Source organism: Ascaphus truei, chromosome 5 (genome assembly GCF_040206685.1).
Source record: "Ascaphus truei isolate aAscTru1 chromosome 5, aAscTru1.hap1, whole genome shotgun sequence".
In the NCBI taxonomy this organism is placed as follows: domain Eukaryota; kingdom Metazoa; phylum Chordata; class Amphibia; order Anura; family Ascaphidae; genus Ascaphus; species Ascaphus truei.
In genome coordinates this window covers 40,280,824-40,303,614 of record NC_134487.1, presented here as the reverse complement: position 1 = coordinate 40,303,614, position 22,791 = coordinate 40,280,824, and the positions used below count along the sequence as shown (strand labels likewise).

Sequence of the window (22,791 nt, the reverse complement as noted above, 5' to 3'; positions counted from 1 at the left end):
TACTGTTGAGTATATTGAGTACTTGGGTAGTGCCTTTGTAGGAGGACGTGCGCAGAGGTATGCAAGGGAGACTTGTTAAGGTGAAATTAAATAAGGCTTTTATTGCGCCCATTTCCTTAAGAAAATCATCCAAACATGTTCAAATAATGGGTCAAACAAAGCTACTGTTCACTTGGGAGTATGTCTAGTGAAACCTATGCAGTTCACAACTCCCTTTAGATTAGCATGTCTCCCAGTCCCAAACATATATCTTGATATGTGCAGATACAAAGTCTTATAAAGGAAAGTCTTATCTGTTTTCTTGTAGTTGGAGGGACAGTCTTCTCTGTTCCTGCGTTGCTGCCTTTTTCCTCAGGCTATATCAGGATTCAGGTTCAGAAGTGCTTTTCCCTGTGTCTTGCAAGCAGCGTGTAGTTTTTCTTCTGGCAGGCTCAAGACATCTGTTCCTATGGTCAGTCCCACAACTTGTGATACTCAGGAACAATCTCACTTCCTGTCTCAAAGACAGGCTTTTCTAGGAAACCTAATCAGGCAGGTGGTGTTGGTTAATTGACTACCAGCAGTTAACCACCACACTGCTGGATTAGAGGCACATTTCCTGAACAGTGATAACTCCCCTGTTACAGTCTTGTAAATGAGACCTTAACTTAGTAACTGGTTGTTGCAAAAAATAATGAATGTAGGCAGACAAATTGGAGGTGGTGGATTTAACTCTGGAGACTATAGTCTTCCAGGAAGATGAACAGCATTTTTGTGCAATTTAGGTAAATGGTAAAATACCGGGAGAGTGTTTTTTTTTTAACAAAATAAATTCAAATTCCTCTTTACTAATGAACATTTGATTGAGACCTAAGATCAAAAGTTTTTCTAATTGTATCAGAAATTCTTCTGTTGGATTTCTCTGTAATTTAATATAGGTTTCTACATCATTCAACAGTTTAAGGGATTCTGTGATGTAGTTGTCCTTGTCAAGAACAACCACGCCACCCCCTTATCCGCTGACTTGATGACAAGTGTATCATCCTTTCTCAATTGTTTAATGGCTTGATATTGAGATGGATTGAAGTTGCGTTTAATGTATTTATTTTCTTTAGTTATTTTTTCCAGATCATCTTGCACAAGTTTCTCAAACAACTCTAAGCAACCCCCTTTAAGGTAGCTTGGGTAAAAAAAGAGACTTATTTTTGAAAGGAGTATGTTCAATACCAGCTGTAGCACCACTGGGTCTAATATGGAGATTGGAATCTGCTTGTACTGTCTTTTTAATGAAATACTTTTTTAAAGACAGATTTCTGACAAATTTTCCAACATCTATGTACTAGTAAGTGTTAATTAAGCTCATAGTGTTAGAAGGAGCAAAAGACAGGCCCTTGCTCAAAACCTGCTTTTGTTCCAACGTGAGTACTTTACTGCTCAAGTTGAAAATGCCTTCACAATTTAGGTCATGATTTGATTTTTGTTTTGTGTCCTCCTCTCTTTCCTTGTTTATAGAATTTTCCCTTATAAGTGGGAATAATACTGTTTTTTTCCCTTTCGTATACTTTTTCCCTGTGTAAGGCTTCCTCCCCCTCTCTAAAAAAGGAGTAGACTTTTCAAGGAGGGAAAATTTATTGCTAGAATGAAATCTATTGAAATCTTCTAAATCAGGTGCCTTATCTCTTTTTTTGTTTTTGGCAGAATTGTCTTGTTTCGCAGTTGATCTATCCCTATGTGCAGTATTCTCATTAGATCTAAAAGGTGATCTATAACAGCGGTGCGCAAACTGGGGTGTGCGAGAATTTGCAGGGGGGGCGCGGGCTGTTACAGGGGCCCCGTGCTCTTCCCCCAGGCATTTAATTTAATGCCGGGGGAGGCGTGAGGCCTCTGTAATTTAACTTACCTACTGGCAGTCGGGTCTTCGGCAACGCTTCACCATGGCAACGCGCATCAAATGACGCGGTGGGGTCACGTGACGTGACCCGCAACGTCATTTGAAGCCGTGCCTTCAGAGGGAGGGGGGGCGAGAATGCTGCGGCTCCCATTAACAGGGCCGCAGCTGAAAAAGTTTGCGCAGCGCTGGTCTATAAGAAGCCTTGTGATTGCCTTTATAGTTAGACATGCCTTGCGAATTCGGCACTTTATCCCGTCCTACGCTGCGATATTCCAGCGGCCGGACTAATGGCCCATCGGATTAACACTGTGGGGGTCCCTCCGTTTTAATGGGACTCGTGCTGTGTGAATCCTTCCTGGCTTCACTGGTCTGTAAGAGATGGACTGAAACAGTCACTCCACCTGTGAGCCTCTAATAGGCGATCGCAGGGCCTAATAATACAGTATTGTAGCAGGGGTTCTCCGGAGCTGAACCGCATTGATTTCAGGTCCGGGGACCTCCTGCTTCCAGAGTTGCCGATATCCGATATCCCAGCGGCCATGTTTAAATTCTCCCGCGTCACGGCCCACATGATCGGGAGATTTAACCAAAAGAAGCGGAAACCAGCACCCCATAACAGGGCCTGCAACTCGGGAAGCAGGGTGTCCCCGGAACTGAAAACAATGTGAATCGGCTCCGGAGACACCATGCTACAATAACATGTTATCAATATAAAATAAAAGCAGCTTCATTACCTTAGCGGATAACCGCTAAGGCAATGAAGGGGTTAAGCCAGACTACCTGGTTTATTGGGGGTAGAGGGGGTGAGTGAAGGGGGTAGTTGGGCTTACCGGGAAGGTTGCGGGAGGGGTTAACCCCTTCATTACCTTAGCGATAGTAACTGCTATGGTAATGAAAGGGTTAACCCTTCCCACAACCTACCCGAGAGGCCTAATCACCCACCCTGAGGAAACTACCCCCTTCACCCACCTCCACTACCCCCAATAAACATTACAATACAAACATCAATACAATACATTAAACAACCCCCCCCCCCCCCCTTTACCCCCTTCCTTCCCCCCCCCCAAAAAAAAAACATACAGTACAGTAATGGGCAAAAACCCTGTTATCCATATCTGGATAATGGGACTCATTAAAAAAAATGCATAACTGTGCTCTAAAAACACACACAGAGAAAGTCTTTCTTAAAATATTAGTTTTACTTGGACAAATGAAGTGAAACTTTAGGTTTGTTAATAAAAATAGCAGTGTCATTCCTGATTGGAAGATAAAAAGGGGGTGTCACCACTCTTTGACCCCTTGCTCTTTTTCAGAACCCATTATTCCTGCTGGCTGAGTGCTGCAGTTTTGAAGGCCTGCTTAAGAAATAGTTGATCACCCATCTAATCTGGGATGACTAGATGGCACTGTTGTATAACGTACATGTGTTTCACTGTGCTCTAACATTGTTATTTTTATTTTTTGCTTACATGCTTTTGCTTTCTCTATTTTGTATTGGTCACATATTTGATGTAAACACAAAAAATTACTAGATAATTTGACTTTTTTTTCCGGGAAGTATGACTATTAGTGTCATTTTCTAACAACTGTGTTATAACAAAGACCTGATCGGCAATATTGCTTTCTGACTTGGACTCCAGGCTGTGCTGGAAAAGCTGTGTAATGCAGCAGGCATAAGTTTATAGAGGTCCATGTTAAAAGGGATAAGAATTAAAGAGTGACTCACTGTGCTCATTTGCATGTCATTTCCCAGAATCCCTGGTTGCAGTGGAAGCACTGTTTGCTAAGCGATAATGGGGAAAGACGGTTGCAGACCTGTCTGTGACTTGCAAATGTATTGCAAGTGGTATTTTTATTTGCTGTTCACTTAAGTATGTCTAAGAAAATGAATGCATCTTGTGTCGTCTGTGGTATGTTATTGTGCTTTTAAAACATATTTTTCAAAGCTATTAAACATATTTGAAATACAATTTTTTTTTATGGCAAATTAGTGCATCAAAAGTATTATGCTTTCAGGGGTGCATGTGCTGCACTGTGGCATATGCTCAAGTAGCGGCCGGGCTCCACAAGGAGACACTCTAAGAAGGCTGTTATTTCACCAAATCAAGAGAAAATTGGCCTCCGTCAAAAAAACCCCCAAAAGACTCATTGAATGACTTACACTGCTCCCGAAGGCAAAAAGACCAGCATCACAGGTGGTGTCCCGTTTTTTTCAGTGGAGCAATGCACAGTACGCAGATTCAGAAAACGTCAGCTTCTTGTGCCCGGCCTCACGTGTATCTTCTGACTCTAACCTGGGAAAAGAAGGGGCAGGGATAACCAAAATGGACCTGGAGACTTTACTTCAAAACATTCCAACTACATTGCAGACTGAGCTACACAAGGTGGTAGCTGAATTTAAACAAGAAACCTCACTAGGGCAAAAATAACAAGTGATCTTGAGCACAAGATGGAGGAACCTCCACACAGATGAATTCCTGGGTCTTAAAGACCTGGTAGAAGACCTGGAAACCAGGGAAAGGATACAGAATCGTAGATTCAGAAATATCCTGGAATATATCTCCACAGATGAGCTTTTTTAAAGTTACTGTTTGTAAACCAAAGCAAGAGATGTCCAACGCTTGTCCAACGCTTATTTATCTCTTACTGCATAAGTGAATGAACAACAATTACTTAACCCTACTCATTAGTATATTTATATGTACCTGAATAATACTGTGGTTGCATTAAGATACTAACTATACTAACTCACAGAGCACCCTTTAGCAGGGCTGCCAAAAGGGAAGGCTTGGGGACAGCCAGGACTGCTGTCCCGGACCCGATGGGTTTAGGACCCGGCTCCTAGCAGACAACAATTCTCTTTAGGTGGCCCTTTGAGATACAGGAAGTACAGAGGAAGAAATCCTTTCCTCCGCAGAGTCTTCTGTCAGTGGGCGGTGCCTCGAAAAGAGCCGTTCCGAGGCTGAAGTAACAGCATGTGGCACACAGGCTGAGAAAGGTGAGAGGGAAGGGTTACATCAGGGGAAGAAATACAAACATGGAAGGGAAGATGAAACATACTGCATATAAAGGAAGAGAGAAAAACACAAAGAAAAAAAAAGAGAAAATAAAGCAGAAGAGAGAAAATCATAAGAGGGAAAATTAAGACATAACCAGGGAGGAAAGAGAGAAAGACATGAGAGGGGAAGTAAAAAAGAACAAGAAGCTGGAAGATAACTCAGATTGTTAAAGAGGGTGACATGAAGAGGAAAATAAGAAAAATACATGGGGGGAGTGAAAGAGAAACATGGAGGAATAGAGGAAGAGAATGATATCAATGGGAAAAGGAAAGAGACAGACATCGGGGTGTTAAATAGAATTAAAGCGTGTGAGAAGAGAGAGAGATGAGGTGGAAATACGATAAATGCATGAGGGGGAGAACAGAGAGAGAAAGATATGAAGGGTGTAAGAAGAATGAAAGACATGCTGGTGGCGCAGGAGAGAGAAAGACAGTGCTGAGGAGAGAGGAAAGACATGATGGGTTAAGAGGAGAAAGGAATGCTTGGGGCAAGAGGAGAGAGACATGATTGGGAGAAAGGATAAAGGGGGACATGCTGGGGGGGGGGAGATTTGTCCATTCTTTACATTTGTTCTGGGCCCGAAAACATCTGTTAGCGGCTCTGCCCTTTAGTATAAATATGCTGGCAAATTCAGTTTTGATGCGTTTTGTTGACGGTTCACTAAATGTTTCAGGGATCACAAGTGCCCCAAAGTCTGAAAACTGGACTAAAAGATCTCAACATGTGCATACTCAAAAAAAGGGTAAGGGAGTGTCACGGGAGACCAGGCCCAATTCACATTTATATTTAAGGGATCAGTCACAAGGCAAAACAGGCAGTAAAATAAATTGCGGTTTATTCGGACAAGACCTCGGAAACACACAGAAATACAAGAAACAGAGAATATACACACTTACGGGGGTCTGGGGAAGAGATCTACCCTTTCCTAGTTGCAAGGCGCCTGTTCAGGAAAGGCTTACCTTGATAGGACCTTGGGCTCCTGGACCGAAATCCAGCCTGCTGGCTAGGCCTCCCCATGCCTCCCGGTGTGAATAGCTCTTTCACAGAAGCATCAGAAGGGAGAGGCCTGCCAGAGGCTGCTTGTCTTCAGACCTCCACCAGGAACAAGAGAGAGAGAGCTGCTTTTACAGCACGCTCTTATATAGGCTGAAATCCTATCTAAATCATTGAGGAGAGTAATAGCCAATTAACGCAGGGATTGAAATTACGCATTCCCTGATAGGAGGGATAAATTCAAAACTTGCCAATAGAAACCTTGCTTATCAGTTCTGACATCCAGAGCCGTTTTCTTTTTCCCTGGCTCCGTGGTGTCTAGTAAAACAAAGACATCCCAATCTGAATATCCTGCTCGCCAAATGGTTTCCCCCCTCTGCCATTCCTCTCCTCTTTGAACTATGGAATCTATGCAAACTAGCCAGCATATTACCCATATGCCTGTGCTTTCTGTATAGAACCTTATAGTAAACATTAAAACACAATATAAAGTACACTTCCTTACAGAATATAATCTGGGGAACCTTATACTTATAAGGGAAATAAATTGGGGAGATTTGGGCTTGGAAACCCTTTCTGAGCTGGGGCATTGAAATGCTAATTCACATGTAATTCACATGGTAATTCACACTGCCTTTTGTCACCAACCTGGGTTTAAATCACAGGACAAACAATACATTGCAGTTTTAAAACACAGAGAACCAACATTTGGACACAAGAGCTGACACTCTCAGCCCATACCATATGGTTTCAGGGGCAGCCAGCCGGGTTCCCCCTTTATTAAGGAAGGCCGACACAGCCTATCGTCACAGGGAGGCAGGCTCAGGAAAATAGTTTCAAAACATCAAAGATTTTATTAGAGGAGATGATGGTTGTCAAGATGAAAAGAATCAATGGAAGAAGGGATTATGGACTGAAGACAGAGGTTAGCAGACTTGGAAGATGGAAGAAAATGCTACAATGAAAGGGAACTCCAAACAAAAAAAATACTGTAGTGTAGATATAGTGTAGAGCTTAAGGTTTTAACTGTATAACACAAACATAAAGGAGGTCATCTCCATTAAAAAAACAAAAAACATGTATGTATATATATATATATATATATATATATATATATATATATATATATATATATATATCCCTTAAACAAAAAGAAAACAAAATAATGCTACCCTTTTTCAGTAGGACATCAGCATGGCATCCAGGTTACTTCAAGTAAAATGCATTAGAATGCATAAGCATTTCTCTATCGTCCATGGGAAGTACCTCTGGATAGTTCAAAGAGCTACACATTCATAGATATAAATATACAACAATGTCCTGCACTAATAAATAATATAATGTTTGCCATAATTATAAATATGTAAGCTATAATAGCTCAGGTGCTATTCTAAAGAGTATCAACAATAGTAAAAACAGTCTCTAATAAAGCACTAAGAGACCAAGACTCTCATAACTGCATGCACTCTAAAAACACAATTTATTACACACAAAATACTTTCTTTTTTAAAATACAAAACTCACCATTATGAAACACCACCATAGACATCGTTAAAAAAGATTCTCAAGAAATACGTTGAAGTAACAACCTAGATCCAAAAATCTGGCAATGTGTTTATATAAAGGGTCAGCGGGGAGGAAATAAATGTTCGCCCTACTGTCCCAGCGGTAACCCAGGTACCTGTAAATAAAATATCAAACATGACCCAGAGATGATAAAGGCAAGCATAGAGAGCACAGAACATAGAAATATAATTACACAGCACTGAATTCTATGCATTTGGGAATCCGTATGCGCTCTCGCACAGTATTCTGCATAGAGCCCCTTCTACTGCAAATAGTAGGTTACATGCAATTTAAAACAGGCTTTGTATCTATAGCTTAATAGCTGTGACCTCTTAATATAGCGTAACTGTGAATCACAAGTTTTAAAGTCTCCTCCGATACTCATCAGTCCTTATCGTCTTCTTTTCCAAGTGTTAATGGGTGTTATATTGATGCCTGTTGCCTCCGCGTGCGTATCAAATACAGCAATGGTCGCGATCTGATGTCGTCATAACACGTGTCGCAGGTGTTTTTAAAGTGCATCCGGTTATGAGTCTTGGTCTCTTAGAGCTTTATTAGAGACTGTGTTCACATTCTTAGATATGCTTTCTTCTTTATATTTAAAGGTGCATCAGACTAATACTCTGGTTAGTCCTCCCATAGGTTTAAAGGATTTAGTTAATATAATCCCAAATTGTAAGGATTTAATCTTCAAAGTAACTAGGCAAAGTGGGCAGACTATGTGGTCCAATTGGTTATTTGCCGTCAATATCTGTTACAGATTCATATAACCTTTATTATGATATTTATCCACTGATCAAACACAAGGTGGGCCACTGCATGCGGGTATTCAGAGTTTCTTTGTGGTAATATCATGCTGTCAGTCTCCAGGTCACACTTGCAAATATATGCTGAATGTATAAAACTACCCTTTGTTTTATGAGAAAAAAAGAGGCACAGAAAAATAAAAAGGGGGGAGGGATAAATATACCATCAACATCAAAACATCGATGGTCTAAAATTATTTACATTTATAATAGGAATAAGAGGATTAAATAAGCTTACACAAACAACATACCAAGAACAAAATTAGGTCAATCCTTGATGGAGAACGATTTAGGAGTACTTGTAGACCGCAGGCTTAGCAATAGTGCCCAATGTCATGCAGTAGCTGCAAAGGCAAATAAGATCTTCTCTAGCCTTAAACGGGGAATGGAGAGAAGGGAAATGAGCATAATTATGCCCTCTACAAAGCACTAGTAAGGCCACACCTTGAATATGGAGTACAGTTTGGGGCACCACTCCATAAAAAATACATTATAGAACTAGAAAAAGTGCAGAAAAGAGCCTCCAAATTAATAAAGGGGATGGAAAATCTGATTTATAAGGAGAGGCTAGCTAAATTAGATTAGTTTACATTAGAAAAGAGTCATATATTCAGGGTTAATACAAGGAGCTTCCAAAATAATTATTTATCCCAAGGGCAGTACAAACGACACGGGGACATCACTTAAGGTTGGAGGAAAGAAGATTTCCCGGGCAACAAATGAAAGGGTTCAAATATTAAGGGCAGTTAAAATATGGAATTCATTACCCGTTGAGACTGATGGCAGATACAATAGACATCTTAATTTTTTTTTTAAAAAGCTGACATCTATTTAGAAAGGAACGGTATACAGGGATATACCAAATAAGTAAACATGGGAAGGATGTTGATCCAGGGAGAAATCTGATTGCCATTAGTGGAGCCAGGAAGGAATACATTTTTTCCCCTTTGGAGACATCTTTGGATATTTCACTGGAGTTTCCCCTTTGCCTTCCTCTGGATCAATATACTGTAAATATAAATATAGGATAAAGTATCTGTCACGGACAGATAAGTATTTTATAGTTGGAATAATATTTGGTAAATCAACTTCTGATAATATTTTCAACCTGAGATGAGCAAAATGGGCTAATGGTTTTGATTTCAACATTTCTATATCTACCCATGTGTATTGATTAGAGCTCAAATGCCAGTAAATGATTTCTCTCAGGTGGGTCGCTAATTAATACCTTCGAATATCTGGAACTGCTAATCCCCCCCCACCCGTTTTTGATCTGGCCAATCTCAGTCTCTTGTTTTGCCGTACGACAATTTGCAATTTCCTGATTGTATTAGACGATATTGCTATCAGGTGTGTTTGGAAACAATAAAGGAGCCCAGGTGAGCTATTCTTTTTCAATGAACAGATGTTGCCAAGCCACGAGATCTGAAAGTTATTCCAGACCGACAGGTCTTTTTTAATCTGCGAAATCAAGTTAGGGTACTTATATTTATATAGCATTGGGTAACATTTATAACTAGGTATTTGAGGTGTGTTTCTTTCCAACTATAGTTAAAATTCAACTGAAGGAGTTTAATTTCATGGTTCGGCAAAGTTAAATTCAGAGCTTCCGATTTTATCTGAATTAATCTTGTAACCGGAAAGTGACCCAAACTCTGCTAGTTCTGAGTGAATTTTTTGGGGGACGTTGAGATTTGGTAGTGTGAGGATAGCATAGTTGACAAATAATTATAATGTACAGTATACAGTACTCTTCCTTTTCCCTTTGTAATTCGTTGGATATTTGGGTTTTCCCTAATTGCACATGCTAGGGGCTCAAGCATTAGTGCAAACAGAATTGTTATAACAGGCATCCCTGTTTTGTACCATTATTTATTTTTATTATATTTGCATTTACGTTACATCTGCTTTTGTATGTCTTTGAGTATGTCTACTCTCTGTTGATGGACATGAAGCTGAGGTGGGGAAGCACTTGGTACATGTCATCCATAATGTGGGGTTGTCCTGTCATGGCGGGTAACTGAGATGTCACAGAAACGTCCCTATTACTGGGTACCAAAGCAGTGTCATCACAAGAACAGTGTATTGGAAAAGAAAAATGGGCAGCCAAAAATGGGTGGTGGTCCTCGTCCCCAACATAACCAATGTAGAGCCCTGCTACTGTTCATTTTTATTACTGGAGGGACAGAGTGTTACTGCATACAGTACACATTATACCACATATGGCTTTTCATCATCTAAACTAGTGGTTTCGAAACCTCTCCTCGTGACCCGTGGCCACACCAGGTTTGTGAGACAACCACCTAACATCCTATTAGTATGCAAAAAAAAAGTGCATTCACCTGGATGCAAGTGCATTGGGTATTCCCAAAACCTGGCGTGTCCGTGGGTCACGAGTAGAGGTTTGAAAAACACCGATCTAAACAAATAGATCAGGGATAGCCAACTCAAGTCCCCAGTCTTCGATTGAGCCACTGATTGAGCCACCTATGCTGAAACAGAGATATCCTGAAAATCTGACATGTTGGTAGCCCTTGAGGATGGGAGTTGGCCACCTCTAAAATAGACCAACTCATCTGACACAGTGAAACACCCACTGATGAAGTTCTAAGGGAAAACTGATTTAAAACCACAATGACGGGGACTCGTACTAACAATAAGCAGCAGCAGGTGCCATGTGAACATGCGAATTGTCCAGACTGCACAAACACACTGCAAGAAAGTATCTCCGCTGACGCTTCCTGGTTGTCTCGTTCCAGCCAATGGGTGAGTGTGCAGAGCTGCCTCTCATGACCTCTACGCGTTTCGCAACACCGTGCTTCGTCAGGAGGTCACGATAGAGGCGTCTCATGCGCATTAAGTACCAGAAATAACCAATAGAAACAACACACTGGTCTACTCATGAAGTGCAATATGCTAATCACTAAACCTACGTGACTGTGTGCTATAAACTAACACCCCGTGATACTTATAAACAAACAATGAGTATGAATATAATATTAATAAATTAACAGCCATGAAATTCAATATGGCCATTATTATAGTGCAAAAGAACTTATTTAAACTCCAAAGAATACCTTAATACCATATTAGTGTAAATGCATGTATGTATAGAATACCATGTATAAAGTGCTAAATAAATTTAATTACTTAACCAGCAATGTATATAAGCAGAACCTATAATAAAGCGGATGTGAAGATAAACATATGATAAATAATACAAATATAATAAACTACAATATAAATATATAAAATTAAAAATGGAATAAAATAAACTACTGTTAAAATTACTATTAAACATTATGGAAATACAGTAAGAGATATATGGTGTACATCTAAAGTAGATGAATGATTAACCCCATACTTATTTATCTGAGAAATGAGGTTAGTTCAATCATTTCATTAAACCCTTTCGGATACCTAGACTCAAAAGTATAAATCCAAAATTGTTCTCTTTTCAGCAAGGATAATTCTCTATTTCCTTGTCTTGCTGTTTTTGGAATACTTTCTATACCCATACATTTCAAAGAACTAGAGTCGCATCTATGCACATCTTGAAAATGTTTAAGAAGTGGTGTTAAGGGCTTTCCTCTTTCTACCATTTTTGGAATGTTTGTAATATTCCGCAAGTGCTCTAGTATCCTTATTTTCAGTGCCCTTTTGGTTTTCCCAACATATTGTAAATTGCACTTACATTGTAATAAATATACAACATGTGTTGTCAGGCAATTTATAAAACGACGAATTGGGTATTGTTTTAGTGTTACTGATGATATGGCCTGTTTTTTCCATTTTCATATGATTGCATGCCTTGCACTTCCCGCATTTATAATTCCCCTTGAAACCAAGTTGTGTTTTAATATCCATGGGCATTTTACTTGCAGTTGTAACCTGACTGGGGGCAAGTATGTCCTTTCAGTTCTGGGCCTTCCTGAAAACTATATCTGGTCTTGATTTAATTAAAGGGCCCAGAATGGGATCTAATTTTAATATCCCCCAGTGTTTACACATGATCTTTTTAATTGAGCCATGTGCTCTATTAAATTGTGTAATAAAAGATGGTATTCTTTTGGCTAAACCGACTTCATTTTTTACTTTTCCCGATGTATTAGTCTTTTTCTTATATTGTAACAAAGAAGAACGTCTTACTTTTTTAACCTTTGTGATTAATAAATCGACTAACGTTTCCTTATAGTCTTTTTGAAGGAATCTTTCCCTCAGAATGTTAGTTTGTATATCGAGATTCTCTACCATAGTACTATTTCTTTTTAATCTCAAAAACTGATTGTATGGAATATTTTTTATCCATTTTTGATCATGACAGCTGGTGAGGTGTAGGTAAGAATTTACATTGGTTTCTTTAAAGCGTGTTTTGGTTTGAATCACACCTTCTTTAATGAAAATGTCAAGGTCCAAAAATTGAACCGATATCGTACTGTTCATACCACTAAATGTAAGGTTATAATCATTATTATTTAGTGTGTTTACAAACTTCAAATATGAACATTCATTGCCATCTGAGACAATCAGAATATCATCTACTGTATGTACCTCCTGCACATTTTGAGTTGCGGAGGAGGTACACCGACTACAATCACAGATTCCCACTGTCCCATATAAATATTCGCAAATGATGGGGCAAATGCTGTCCCCATTGCTGTACCCAAGACTTGCAAAAAATACTTAGCATCAAACATAAAATAATTGTGATTTAAAATAAACTCAATAGATTCCAAAATAAAATCAATTTGTGTACGGGATAATGTTTGATTAATTGTGAGTAGATTAGGTGCTCAATAATCAGACACGGTTCCATATGCAAGCATAATATCCAGATAGAAAGGATTGTCCACAAATTAGAAATTCAATAGAGTGAGGAGGGATATGTGTCTAGTGATGTCCACCTGACAACCACACAGATTAACACACTAATAAACACCCAACCCATATGACAACATAAGAGAATATCCAAAGTATACAGGAAGCATAACAGGGCACAGCGGCCCTTTACCTGTATATTCGCAGGTGCAATCCAAGTACCTGCGGCGTGCAGTCCATCCAGGTAAGTATCCAGAGAGCAGCAGGTATTAATGGAGCACAGCCAGGAAGATCCAACCTCCAATTCCATGACAGGAAAAATATCCAGATCACTCCAAAATAAAGTATTATTGATCAGATTTAATGCATGCTAATAAACAATAGAAATGGACAACATGAACGCACCTACGCATTTCATGCAAACAGCACTTTATCAAGGTGTACAAAGTTATCAAAAGACTGCTTCTTTATACTCACCCACAATGTCAGTTGACCCGTACACCTTAATAAAGTGCTGTTTGCATGAAACGCGTAGGTGCGTTCATGTTGTCCATTTTTATTGTTTATTAGCATGCATTAAATCTGATCAATTATACTTTATTTTGGAGTGGTCTGGATATTTTTCCTGTCCTGGAATTGGAGGTTGGATCTTCCTGGCTGTGCTCCATTGATACCTGCTGCACTCTTAATGTTTGGTTAACCATCACAAAGTGTTCAACAGCCATCACTCCCTTGGCGTGAGAGTCACAGTCATGTAGGTTTAATGATTAGCATATTGTGCTTCATGAGTAGACCAGTGTGTTGTTTCTATTGGTTATTTCTGGTACTTAATGCGCATGAGCCGCCCCTATCGTGACCTCCTGATGAAGCACGGTGTTGCGAAATGCGTAGAGGTCATGAGAGGCAGCTCTGCGCACTCACCCTTTGGCTGGAACGAGACAACCAGGACGCGCCAGCGGAAATACTTTCTTGCAGTGTGTTTGTGCAGTCCGACTATTCGCATGTTCACATGGCACCCGCTGCCGCTTATGGTCAGTACGAGTTCCCCTTATTGTGGTTTTAAATCAGTTTTCCCTTAGAACTTCATCAGTGGCATTTAGTTGGGTTATTCTTGATTTAATATTGTTTTTATTGTATTTCTGTGATTGTGCTTCATAGAAGCTTTGTTTGGTAAGCATCCTTATTTTAGGAGTAACTATACACATTTTTTTAAATGTCATATGTGTTTATGTAATTATTTTGTGTCAATGTGTGGTCTTTTGAACTCATATTAAAATATTACCAATATGTTATACTAATCCGTGGTGCGCTTGTGTGCATTGTTTTCGTTTTGCCTTTTGGAGGGCTCTATATGGAGCTCTCCTTACTTAGGAGCATTTGAGGCGTGGCTCCTTACACATACCGCTGCAAACGGATTATAGTTGATTTTAGAAGACAGCACGAGCGCAGACCCCTTTTTATGACTTTGTCATCTGACACAGTTCATTATAGTTCGGTGTTGAAAATTACTTATTTTTTTTGCCAAATTAGGTAAAATGTTAAAAACTATAAATAATTTGTGTTTATTTTTTTAATTAGATTTTAAATGCCAAACTGAGGAAAGAGAGAATGTTAATGTGAATAGATTTTAAGAAACAGAGTCTGTGCTAAATGCCATTTAATTAATCATCAGATTTATTTCTTGCATAAATGCAAGAGAGAATATTAGTTTGGGTATGATATGCACGTTCACTTTGTGCATTAAGCAACGTGCAGAGTAAGGAAACCTCTTCCTTTGTACACAATGATGCGCCATATAGGATTAGTATCTCACGATTTGTTTGCTGTTATCTTACTTTTTTTGTCCACTGAGTACTGTATATTTATCTGGTGAATGACTTCTGCCAGTTACAGTACATACAGAACCATGCTACATATGATATAAAGGTGACTGATAAACTAACACACAGTAAATAGATTATTGAGTGTTAGATGGAATATTTCAAATGATATGTTGATCATGAAGCGTCCAAAGTCCTAATATACATAATTCATGTATATTAGTCATTTCCTTTAGATTACACTTACTGTAGTGCCGACGAGTATTCTAAAACAAATCTGGGGCAATCACCAACAAGACCCAGGTACATGCTAGGTACATGCTAGGTACATGCTGCAACATTTCAGTGACATTTCTGCAGACAGACTAATGGCCCATCGGATTAACAGTGAGGGTCCCTGGCAGTCCCATTCAAATTGAATGGGACTGCCAGGGACCCCTGCTGTGTAAATCCGATGAGCCATTAGTCTCTGCAGAAATGTCACTGAAATGTTTGCAGCATGTACCCAGCATGTACCTGGGTCTTGTTGGTGATAGCCCCAGATTTTCCAAGGCAAGTTTTAGAATACTCGTTGGCGCACCTGTAGATTTGTTTTTAATATTTTCCCTACTCTTACGGCACGGCTTCTATGGACATGCTTGAATATGCTGGACCAATGAAAGATTAGTATTTGTAAATATAACTAATACTCTAACAATTAATGCTATGTGTTTACATCACATATACTGATATTTGTCAGTGGCAGCTACTGATGATTACAGCCGAAGAAAATATTTCACAGAAGACACAGGAGTCCTTCGTTTCTGTGCATCCAATCAGTCATCATTAGTACAGTAATATTTATCTGAAGGAGCCAGCTCACCAATAGTATTAAATCAGATGTGAGCAAATTCTTCATTAGTTCACAGAAAGACCATTATTAAGGATTGCAATGAAAAGTTATGTACAGTATTTTTTATATATGTAGTTTTGGTGCAATTTAATACTGTTACAAAATACTACTTCCTTTTGTTAGAGATCAATGAAGCGTTTAAACATCTTGGGCCTCGGAAATAGCAGACGGAGCGCATGGCGTCCCTCACGCCTGCTGCAGAGGCGATCCGTGGCCTGTGATTTGCAGAGACGCAACGGGGAGGCGTGTCCGTGATAGCATGCGAGCGGTTCGCTCTCATTGGCTGAACCGCGCACGTGACCCGTCGTTGCACGACAAAATAAAAAAAATTTGGCGCACGCTCTGTGGACACGGCCTTAGGCACGCACTGTTATTGAAAGAGTAAATTAAGTCTGCAGTACAGCATAAAGAAAGCAAAAATATATTCCAGTAATGGGAGAGAGCATGACTACCACAATGCATTGGTTTAAAGTTTTGTATCCGTGCTTTTATTTCATTACTGTGTTCGTAACACTCCTGGGGAAGTGAGCGGAGGCTTAGGAAGGTAATACACATTTCAAATTATGTCTAACTACAAAAAAAGATTGCAAGAAGTACAGACAGTTTGTCTGTACTGTAAGCAAATGAGATATGCAATTAATCTTCAAAGAAGGCAAATATTTTAATAGAACCATATTTGCCTTGTAATGGTACAAAAAGCGGTACTCGACTAAAAGTAGACTATAAGTGCAGGTATAAAATATTTTAAAAAGCCTTTGATTAAAAGCAACATTTTCTATAATTCTTATTAAAATGTATTGCCTGTATGTATGTGTGTATCTTTATATAGCGCCCACAGTTGTACTTGGTGCTTTACAAGAGAGACAATACAGTACACGGAATTTTAGTACAATAAGTAAAACAAATAAGATCAGACCATAGGAAAGGAAATCCCTGCCCCAGGGAGCTTACAATCTAAGTTGTAGGATGGGAAACTTAGAGACAGCAGGTGAAGAAATAAATGCAGTCGATGGCAGTCATTGATAGGAGTGACTGTGGGTTTGTGACTGTAGCCATGAATCTAGGCCAGGGGTCGGCAACCTGCGGCGCCCGAGCCACATGCGCCTCTTTCCGTTCCTACTTGCGGCTCTCTGCAGGTTGCCGACCCCCAGCTGCTGCCTCTTCCCCTCACTATCCTGGCGGTGGCTTCCGGGGGGACCTGGTCGGTGCTGGTTGGGCCTCTAGTTGCCGCTGGGCCCGACGTCTCCCCAGCTGCTTGCCTGCCTCTCTCCTGTACTGTCCCACGCCGGGCTCTCATGCCGGTGCATGCCGGAAGTGCGTGTCGCAACTTCCAGTGGGAGACGACATCCCAGAGCCCGGCGTGGGACAGTACAGGAGAGAGGCAGGCAAGCAGCTGGGGAGACGTCTGGCCCAGCGGCAACCAGAGGCCCAACCAGCCCCGGCCATTGATATTAACGAGATCAAGACAGGCTAGATTTAAATAAATATATATTTGAATATTCTTCTTGGGGCTACCAATATTTTTAATTGCAACCAACATAAGTACGTTATTGGGCAACAGGTTGTAAACATATTTCTATATGAATATAATTGGTCTTGACAGAAATATTAATCAGTCATTGATGCTATTCTACTCACTAATACAGTATGTTCATTCAAAAATCTGATGTAAAATGTTATACAAGCACAGCACAGCACAGTAGTAAGATGTTATTCTCAAATGCCCAATTGTAATATTTAATATTACATTTAAAAAAAATCATATTGATAAAGAAATACATAATGGTTGTTTCCATTGTGGGCTTTAGTGAACTGATTGAAACAATAACTGATTTTCTTTATCTGCTTTAGTATGCTTCTATATTTACAGTGCCCGGAGCTTAATATATCAAATAATATATATAATATGCAAAAGGGAACAAAAGAAGCACATGCTCCTTAGCACAGATCAATTTATTTTTAGAAAGTGATGTATTAAGGTCAAGATTAAAAACACTCGCATAGTGAATAGCCTTTAAAGCATTTTGGTATACAACGTTAACACACTGGATCTATTGGAACAGATAACCGGAGAGCTATGGTGAGCACATTTCTCCTCCAGGTTTTAGATGTCCGTGATGGTAAACCCTACAGCCTTGAAAATTTGCAAAGCCAGCAGTACAACCAACTTCACACTGATGATACCCATTAAGATTGAAACATGTCTGTGAATGGTTTCTCTAGCTTTGCATCTGATTCCCATGCTGTGCTTTAAAGCTGTGTTAACAGCGAGCATAAGCTTATATGGGCTCCATGTAATAATGTTTTTTCAGGCAAAAGGTGACACGGTGTGCTCATTTGCATGTCATTTCCCAGAATCCCTTGCTGTAGTGGAAACACTGTATGCTGGGTGATGATGGTGAAAGGCAGGGTTGCAGACCTGCCTAAGGCTAAGGTCCCAGTGACTGCTAGGCGTGCGCTGTGCGTTTAAGCACCGCCCCTCAATGGGGCTGGGCCCAGTACGCACTGAAGGTGCAGCCGCGCCGTACTGCCAGTTTTTTTTTAAACTCAATGATATTGAGTTTAGAACTTGCGACGGAGACGTGGCCACGCTCCCGCCGGCGGTTTACCCAATGAGGGTGATCTAGCCCCGTGAGGTCATGGCCACGCCCCCGCAAATTCCCCACCACGCCCCTCCCATCGCAATCTCCCTCTCTCCCTGGAATACTGCAGATCGCGGTTAGCGCTGTGCACGCGCCGCCCTCTCCCCGGGGCACGTGTGCCACAGTGCTGACTGGGACCTTAGCCTAAGACATGTGAATGTGCTCACAAGTGATCTTTTTATTTGCTATCTGCAATACTTATGTATATACGTATATACACACACGTATATACACATACACAGTGCCTGCAGCTTAATTGATGAAAATAGTATATTATATAATGAACCATATCTTTTGATTTTACAGATGGAATTAGCAGTGGCTCCTCTGTGTAGGAGAGTTGCCGATCTTGGAAAGTCATACAGGCTTTTGAGATCATTCAGGTAAGTTTCAGTTACCACCTTCTAGCCAAAGCTACATAACCTTTCCACAATCTTTACTCAAAATACATTGGAGATTGTGGCAAGATCACTGGGCAGGTGCAGTTTCAAATGTGCTTTGTGTTTTATTCATTGAGTTGTTCTGACTTCACAAATGTATTGTAATGTAAACTTTGACATAACTTTGACCTGTCTGCAGCCAGTTCAGACTAATGTGCCTTGGTAGTACGCAACATTATCAGAGCATAGGTCTCCGAAAGGCTGACTTTGACGTTCTCCCCCTTATTCCATTAACCCACTAGTAAGTAATAATCATCAAAGCAGATTAGGGAGAGACATTTGTGTTAGTGATACCATTTCTGGAGAGCTTCCATATAACCTGCAAATATATTACCAATTAGACAGATACTGATACGGAAGACAACAAAATAATATACAGTATGTCCCGAGGAAGTTTGTGTGTAAGCACTTGGATGATTCTGGAAGATATGTATAGAGATTTTGATAGTGACACTGCGGTTCTAAGCTTAAGAAACCTCCTGGTTTTAAGATAATTACACCGTTATTTATGTTGAACAAAAGAAACCTCACAATGCTATCTGCTGGAGTGCTGGCCATAGTGTTCCCATCCGACAAGAATCAAACACTAGGAACAAAACTGCGATTGTCTTGGGAACTGGGGCAGATCGTGGAGGTAAACAGAACTCAATTCCCAGGGATCCCCGGGTTCAGAATACTAAATAAAAATATGTTTAAAAAAAAAAGCATAAATAAGCTTGCATGCCCCTTGAAATGTTCTAATATGTATCACCGTGTGTCTCTTGCTGTCATTAAAAAAAAAAAAGGATGTCAATAATAACAGCCTGCTCTAAAATGGCATATAGACTATATATGACTAGGAAGCCAGTGCCACAAGTATGTAGGTAAGCTCCTCGTGGCTGCATTAATCAACTTGATACACAGCCCTCTTGTAATCAAAGTGACTTTAAAATGTATTCGCAGACTGTAAGTGTACAGTAAGTCAATTATTATAATTTGCTTGGCGTGCCAAAAGTCAAGGGTACAATATATCCCCCTTTGATGGTATAGATCATGAGCTCATCCTGGTAAACCTGACATGAGATTCTCCTAAAATGAAGCAGGGGAGAGAGAATCTTTGTGTCATTGGTTCCACGCCTCGGCTCAACGTAAGACGAGCCCCCATTTATATAGTCCCAAACACCTTTAATTTAATTTAATACATCCGACTTGCCTTTAGTCTTCCCCCTAGAATTCACTTGGTGCATTATCAATTTGTGATGGCTTTACTTCCTACTGGACATATTGAATATTTTGAACATTTAAAGTCCTCCTTTTATTTAGCGTAATAATCAAATCTCTTAAATGGTGTACTAACTGTAGCTGCACTTTGTTACGGTATACTGTATACTGTATGTCACCTTCTTGGCAACACGACAATTGTTAATGAGGTACCTTAACCTGCACATCGAAAGAGATTTACTGCACGCTGTTTAAAACACCCCCCTCCTTCCACAAAGGCTAACATTTTAATAACGCCTGCTGTCCACAGAACATTAATTGGATTAAAATGTACAATATTTTTTTTTTTATCCAGTAGTTGTAGAAAAGCTTATTATACAATGTAAAAACAAAGCTTGAACGCTGTGGTAAAGACATTTTTCTAAACACAAATAATAGTTTATGTAGCACACCCCACGGCAGGAAAAGGTTCAAATATATCATATGCAAGACAAATAATGTAGCATCTGAATTTAATCAAATTAAAATATCATATAGTTATTTTGGATTTCATTAAGATAATGCATCTCTTTTTTTACATGAAATCCATGGCAACTGAGAAGGCTTCATAACCTTATGAATTATTTATTGAAACTGCTGTTAGCATTTATTTGAACCACTGGGTAATTTGCTGTTTTCATTGTTAATTCGATAATGAGGCTGTGAATGAAATATGTGTGGAAGGCTGCGCGTATAGTGCCGGCGACCGCGACATGATGGTGACGTCACGCTGCGGTCACTGGAAAAATCAAATTGACTTCCAGCGACCAAGCCGGTGCTCCATCGTGCTGTTGCGTCGTGCTTACTATAAGGACACGCGATGGTGGCAATACATTTGTTTTGGCGCGACATCTCTGTCGCCGGCACTATACGCGCAGCCTAACAGTGTAAGGATGGTGGCTATCTCGTCTTCTGTCTCTAACCACCTCCAATATTGGCCTCCACCAATGGATGAATTCCACCATCTATAAGGATAGCCACTATTTAGACCTTGTCCTTACTGAAATCTGTTCCCTTTCTAATTTCTCTTACGCTCTCTAACCATTGCATCATATTATTCACCACCATTCATTCCAGTCGCGCTCCTCCTAAACGTGTTCCTTGCTACTCTTGATAACGTCGCTCCATTGACGTCTCTACTCTGGAATCCTGAACCTCTCTGTTTTGAATCTGACAATCTTGTCAAATCTTACAACTCTTATTATCTCTCTTCACTAGATCTGTATGCCTCTTCTCGACTTCGTCACACCCGTCCCTCTAACCTGCATCCTTAGCCAAATACACAAACCCAATATCTTGACACTTGCACTCGCTCCTCTGAACGCCTCTGGAGGGAATATCACACTCATGCTGATTTTTCTACACAAGTTTCTCCTCTCCTATTTTAACAATGCTCTCTCTAATGCCAAACAACACTGCTTCACCTCACTAACCGACACTGAAAAGTCCAATACATGTGGTCTTTTCTCTGTCTTTACCCTTCTACAACCTTCTCGTATTACTTCCCTTCCTTTACTTCTCAAGCCTTTGCTGACCACTTTAAAGCAAGGTAACTCTGCTTCAACCCAAACCTCCTTTGTTCACTCTTGACTCTTAGGCTGCGCTTATAGTGCCGGCGACGCGACGTCGTGTCAAAACAAATGCATTTCTGCAGTCGCGTGCGCTTATAGTAAGCGCGATGCGCCGGCTTGGTCGTAACCGCTGGAAGTCATCTCAATTTGATTTTTCCAGTGACCACAGCCTGACGTCACCATCGCCGGCACTATAAGCGTAGCCTTACAGAGATGGAAATTTGGGTAGAATGCAAACAAACAACCGGGCGCTTACCTTTAGAATATTAGGTCAGGGTGGAGGGTGCAATACAATACCTAATCCAAGCCAATAAATGTGGTCTTTCACAGTGGAGTCCGTAAATCCTAGTGAGTCCCTCTGCTCAACCCCAGAAAGGGGTATCCAAACCCTTAAAGTACATGGAAACAAAAGAAAATAGGGGGAGCAAAGGATTAGAGGGAAACACACCTTCAACAACAGTATTGGAGTAACCAGATTATAATAACTGGTCAATAACCTTCAAAATGGACGTGGAGTAAAATAATGATAATTAAATACTCACACGGCCCTGTGTGAGTAAAGGTGCATAGGTGTATCTTGCAGCTGAAACTTCTTGTTATCCCAGATGGTTGGTTAGATTGGGAATGGAGGGAGAAATAAAAGTGGTAATAACCATATACTACTTACACGGCCATGTGTAAACCCAATCGTTGAAAGGTTTCTGTAGGGTACCTCTGGTAGACCCGTTCGAGATAATTCCAGGGGTACAGTGCACACATCTGCTGGCAGGCAGGATGTTGAGTGGGGGTTCCCCTTCACTATCCTCACGTTTTCAGTCTCCTTCCCTCCCCGGTTCAGCAAGCGGGGGTGGGTAAGGTGAGATAACAGCAGGGGGTCAGTGCTGGTCTTTGAAATAATGTAGGTTTATTGAACATTAAAATACAAAAATGACACTCACATGAAAATAACAAAACCCCGGTGCGCTCCCGTTGCTGTGCTGGCAAGCCGCCTCTCAGCTGCACTGTCTTCCGTGTCCGGAGTCAGAAGAGATGGGAACTTCTGGCGCGGCTGTGACTGCAACTTGCTTCCACTAAC

General features: G+C 40.4%; 1 protein-coding gene across 1 annotated transcript in view; it reads left to right on the top strand.

The window, feature by feature from the left end:
• COG5 (component of oligomeric golgi complex 5) overlaps positions 1–22,791 on the top strand; it is a 457,324-nt gene that overhangs the window by 397,032 nt on the left and 37,501 nt on the right. Inside the window, exon 19 of the mRNA XM_075599712.1 lies at positions 18,773–18,849. Within this exon, the coding sequence (XP_075455827.1) occupies positions 18,773–18,849 (77 nt within the window). The remainder of the gene's footprint in view (positions 1–18,772; positions 18,850–22,791) is intronic.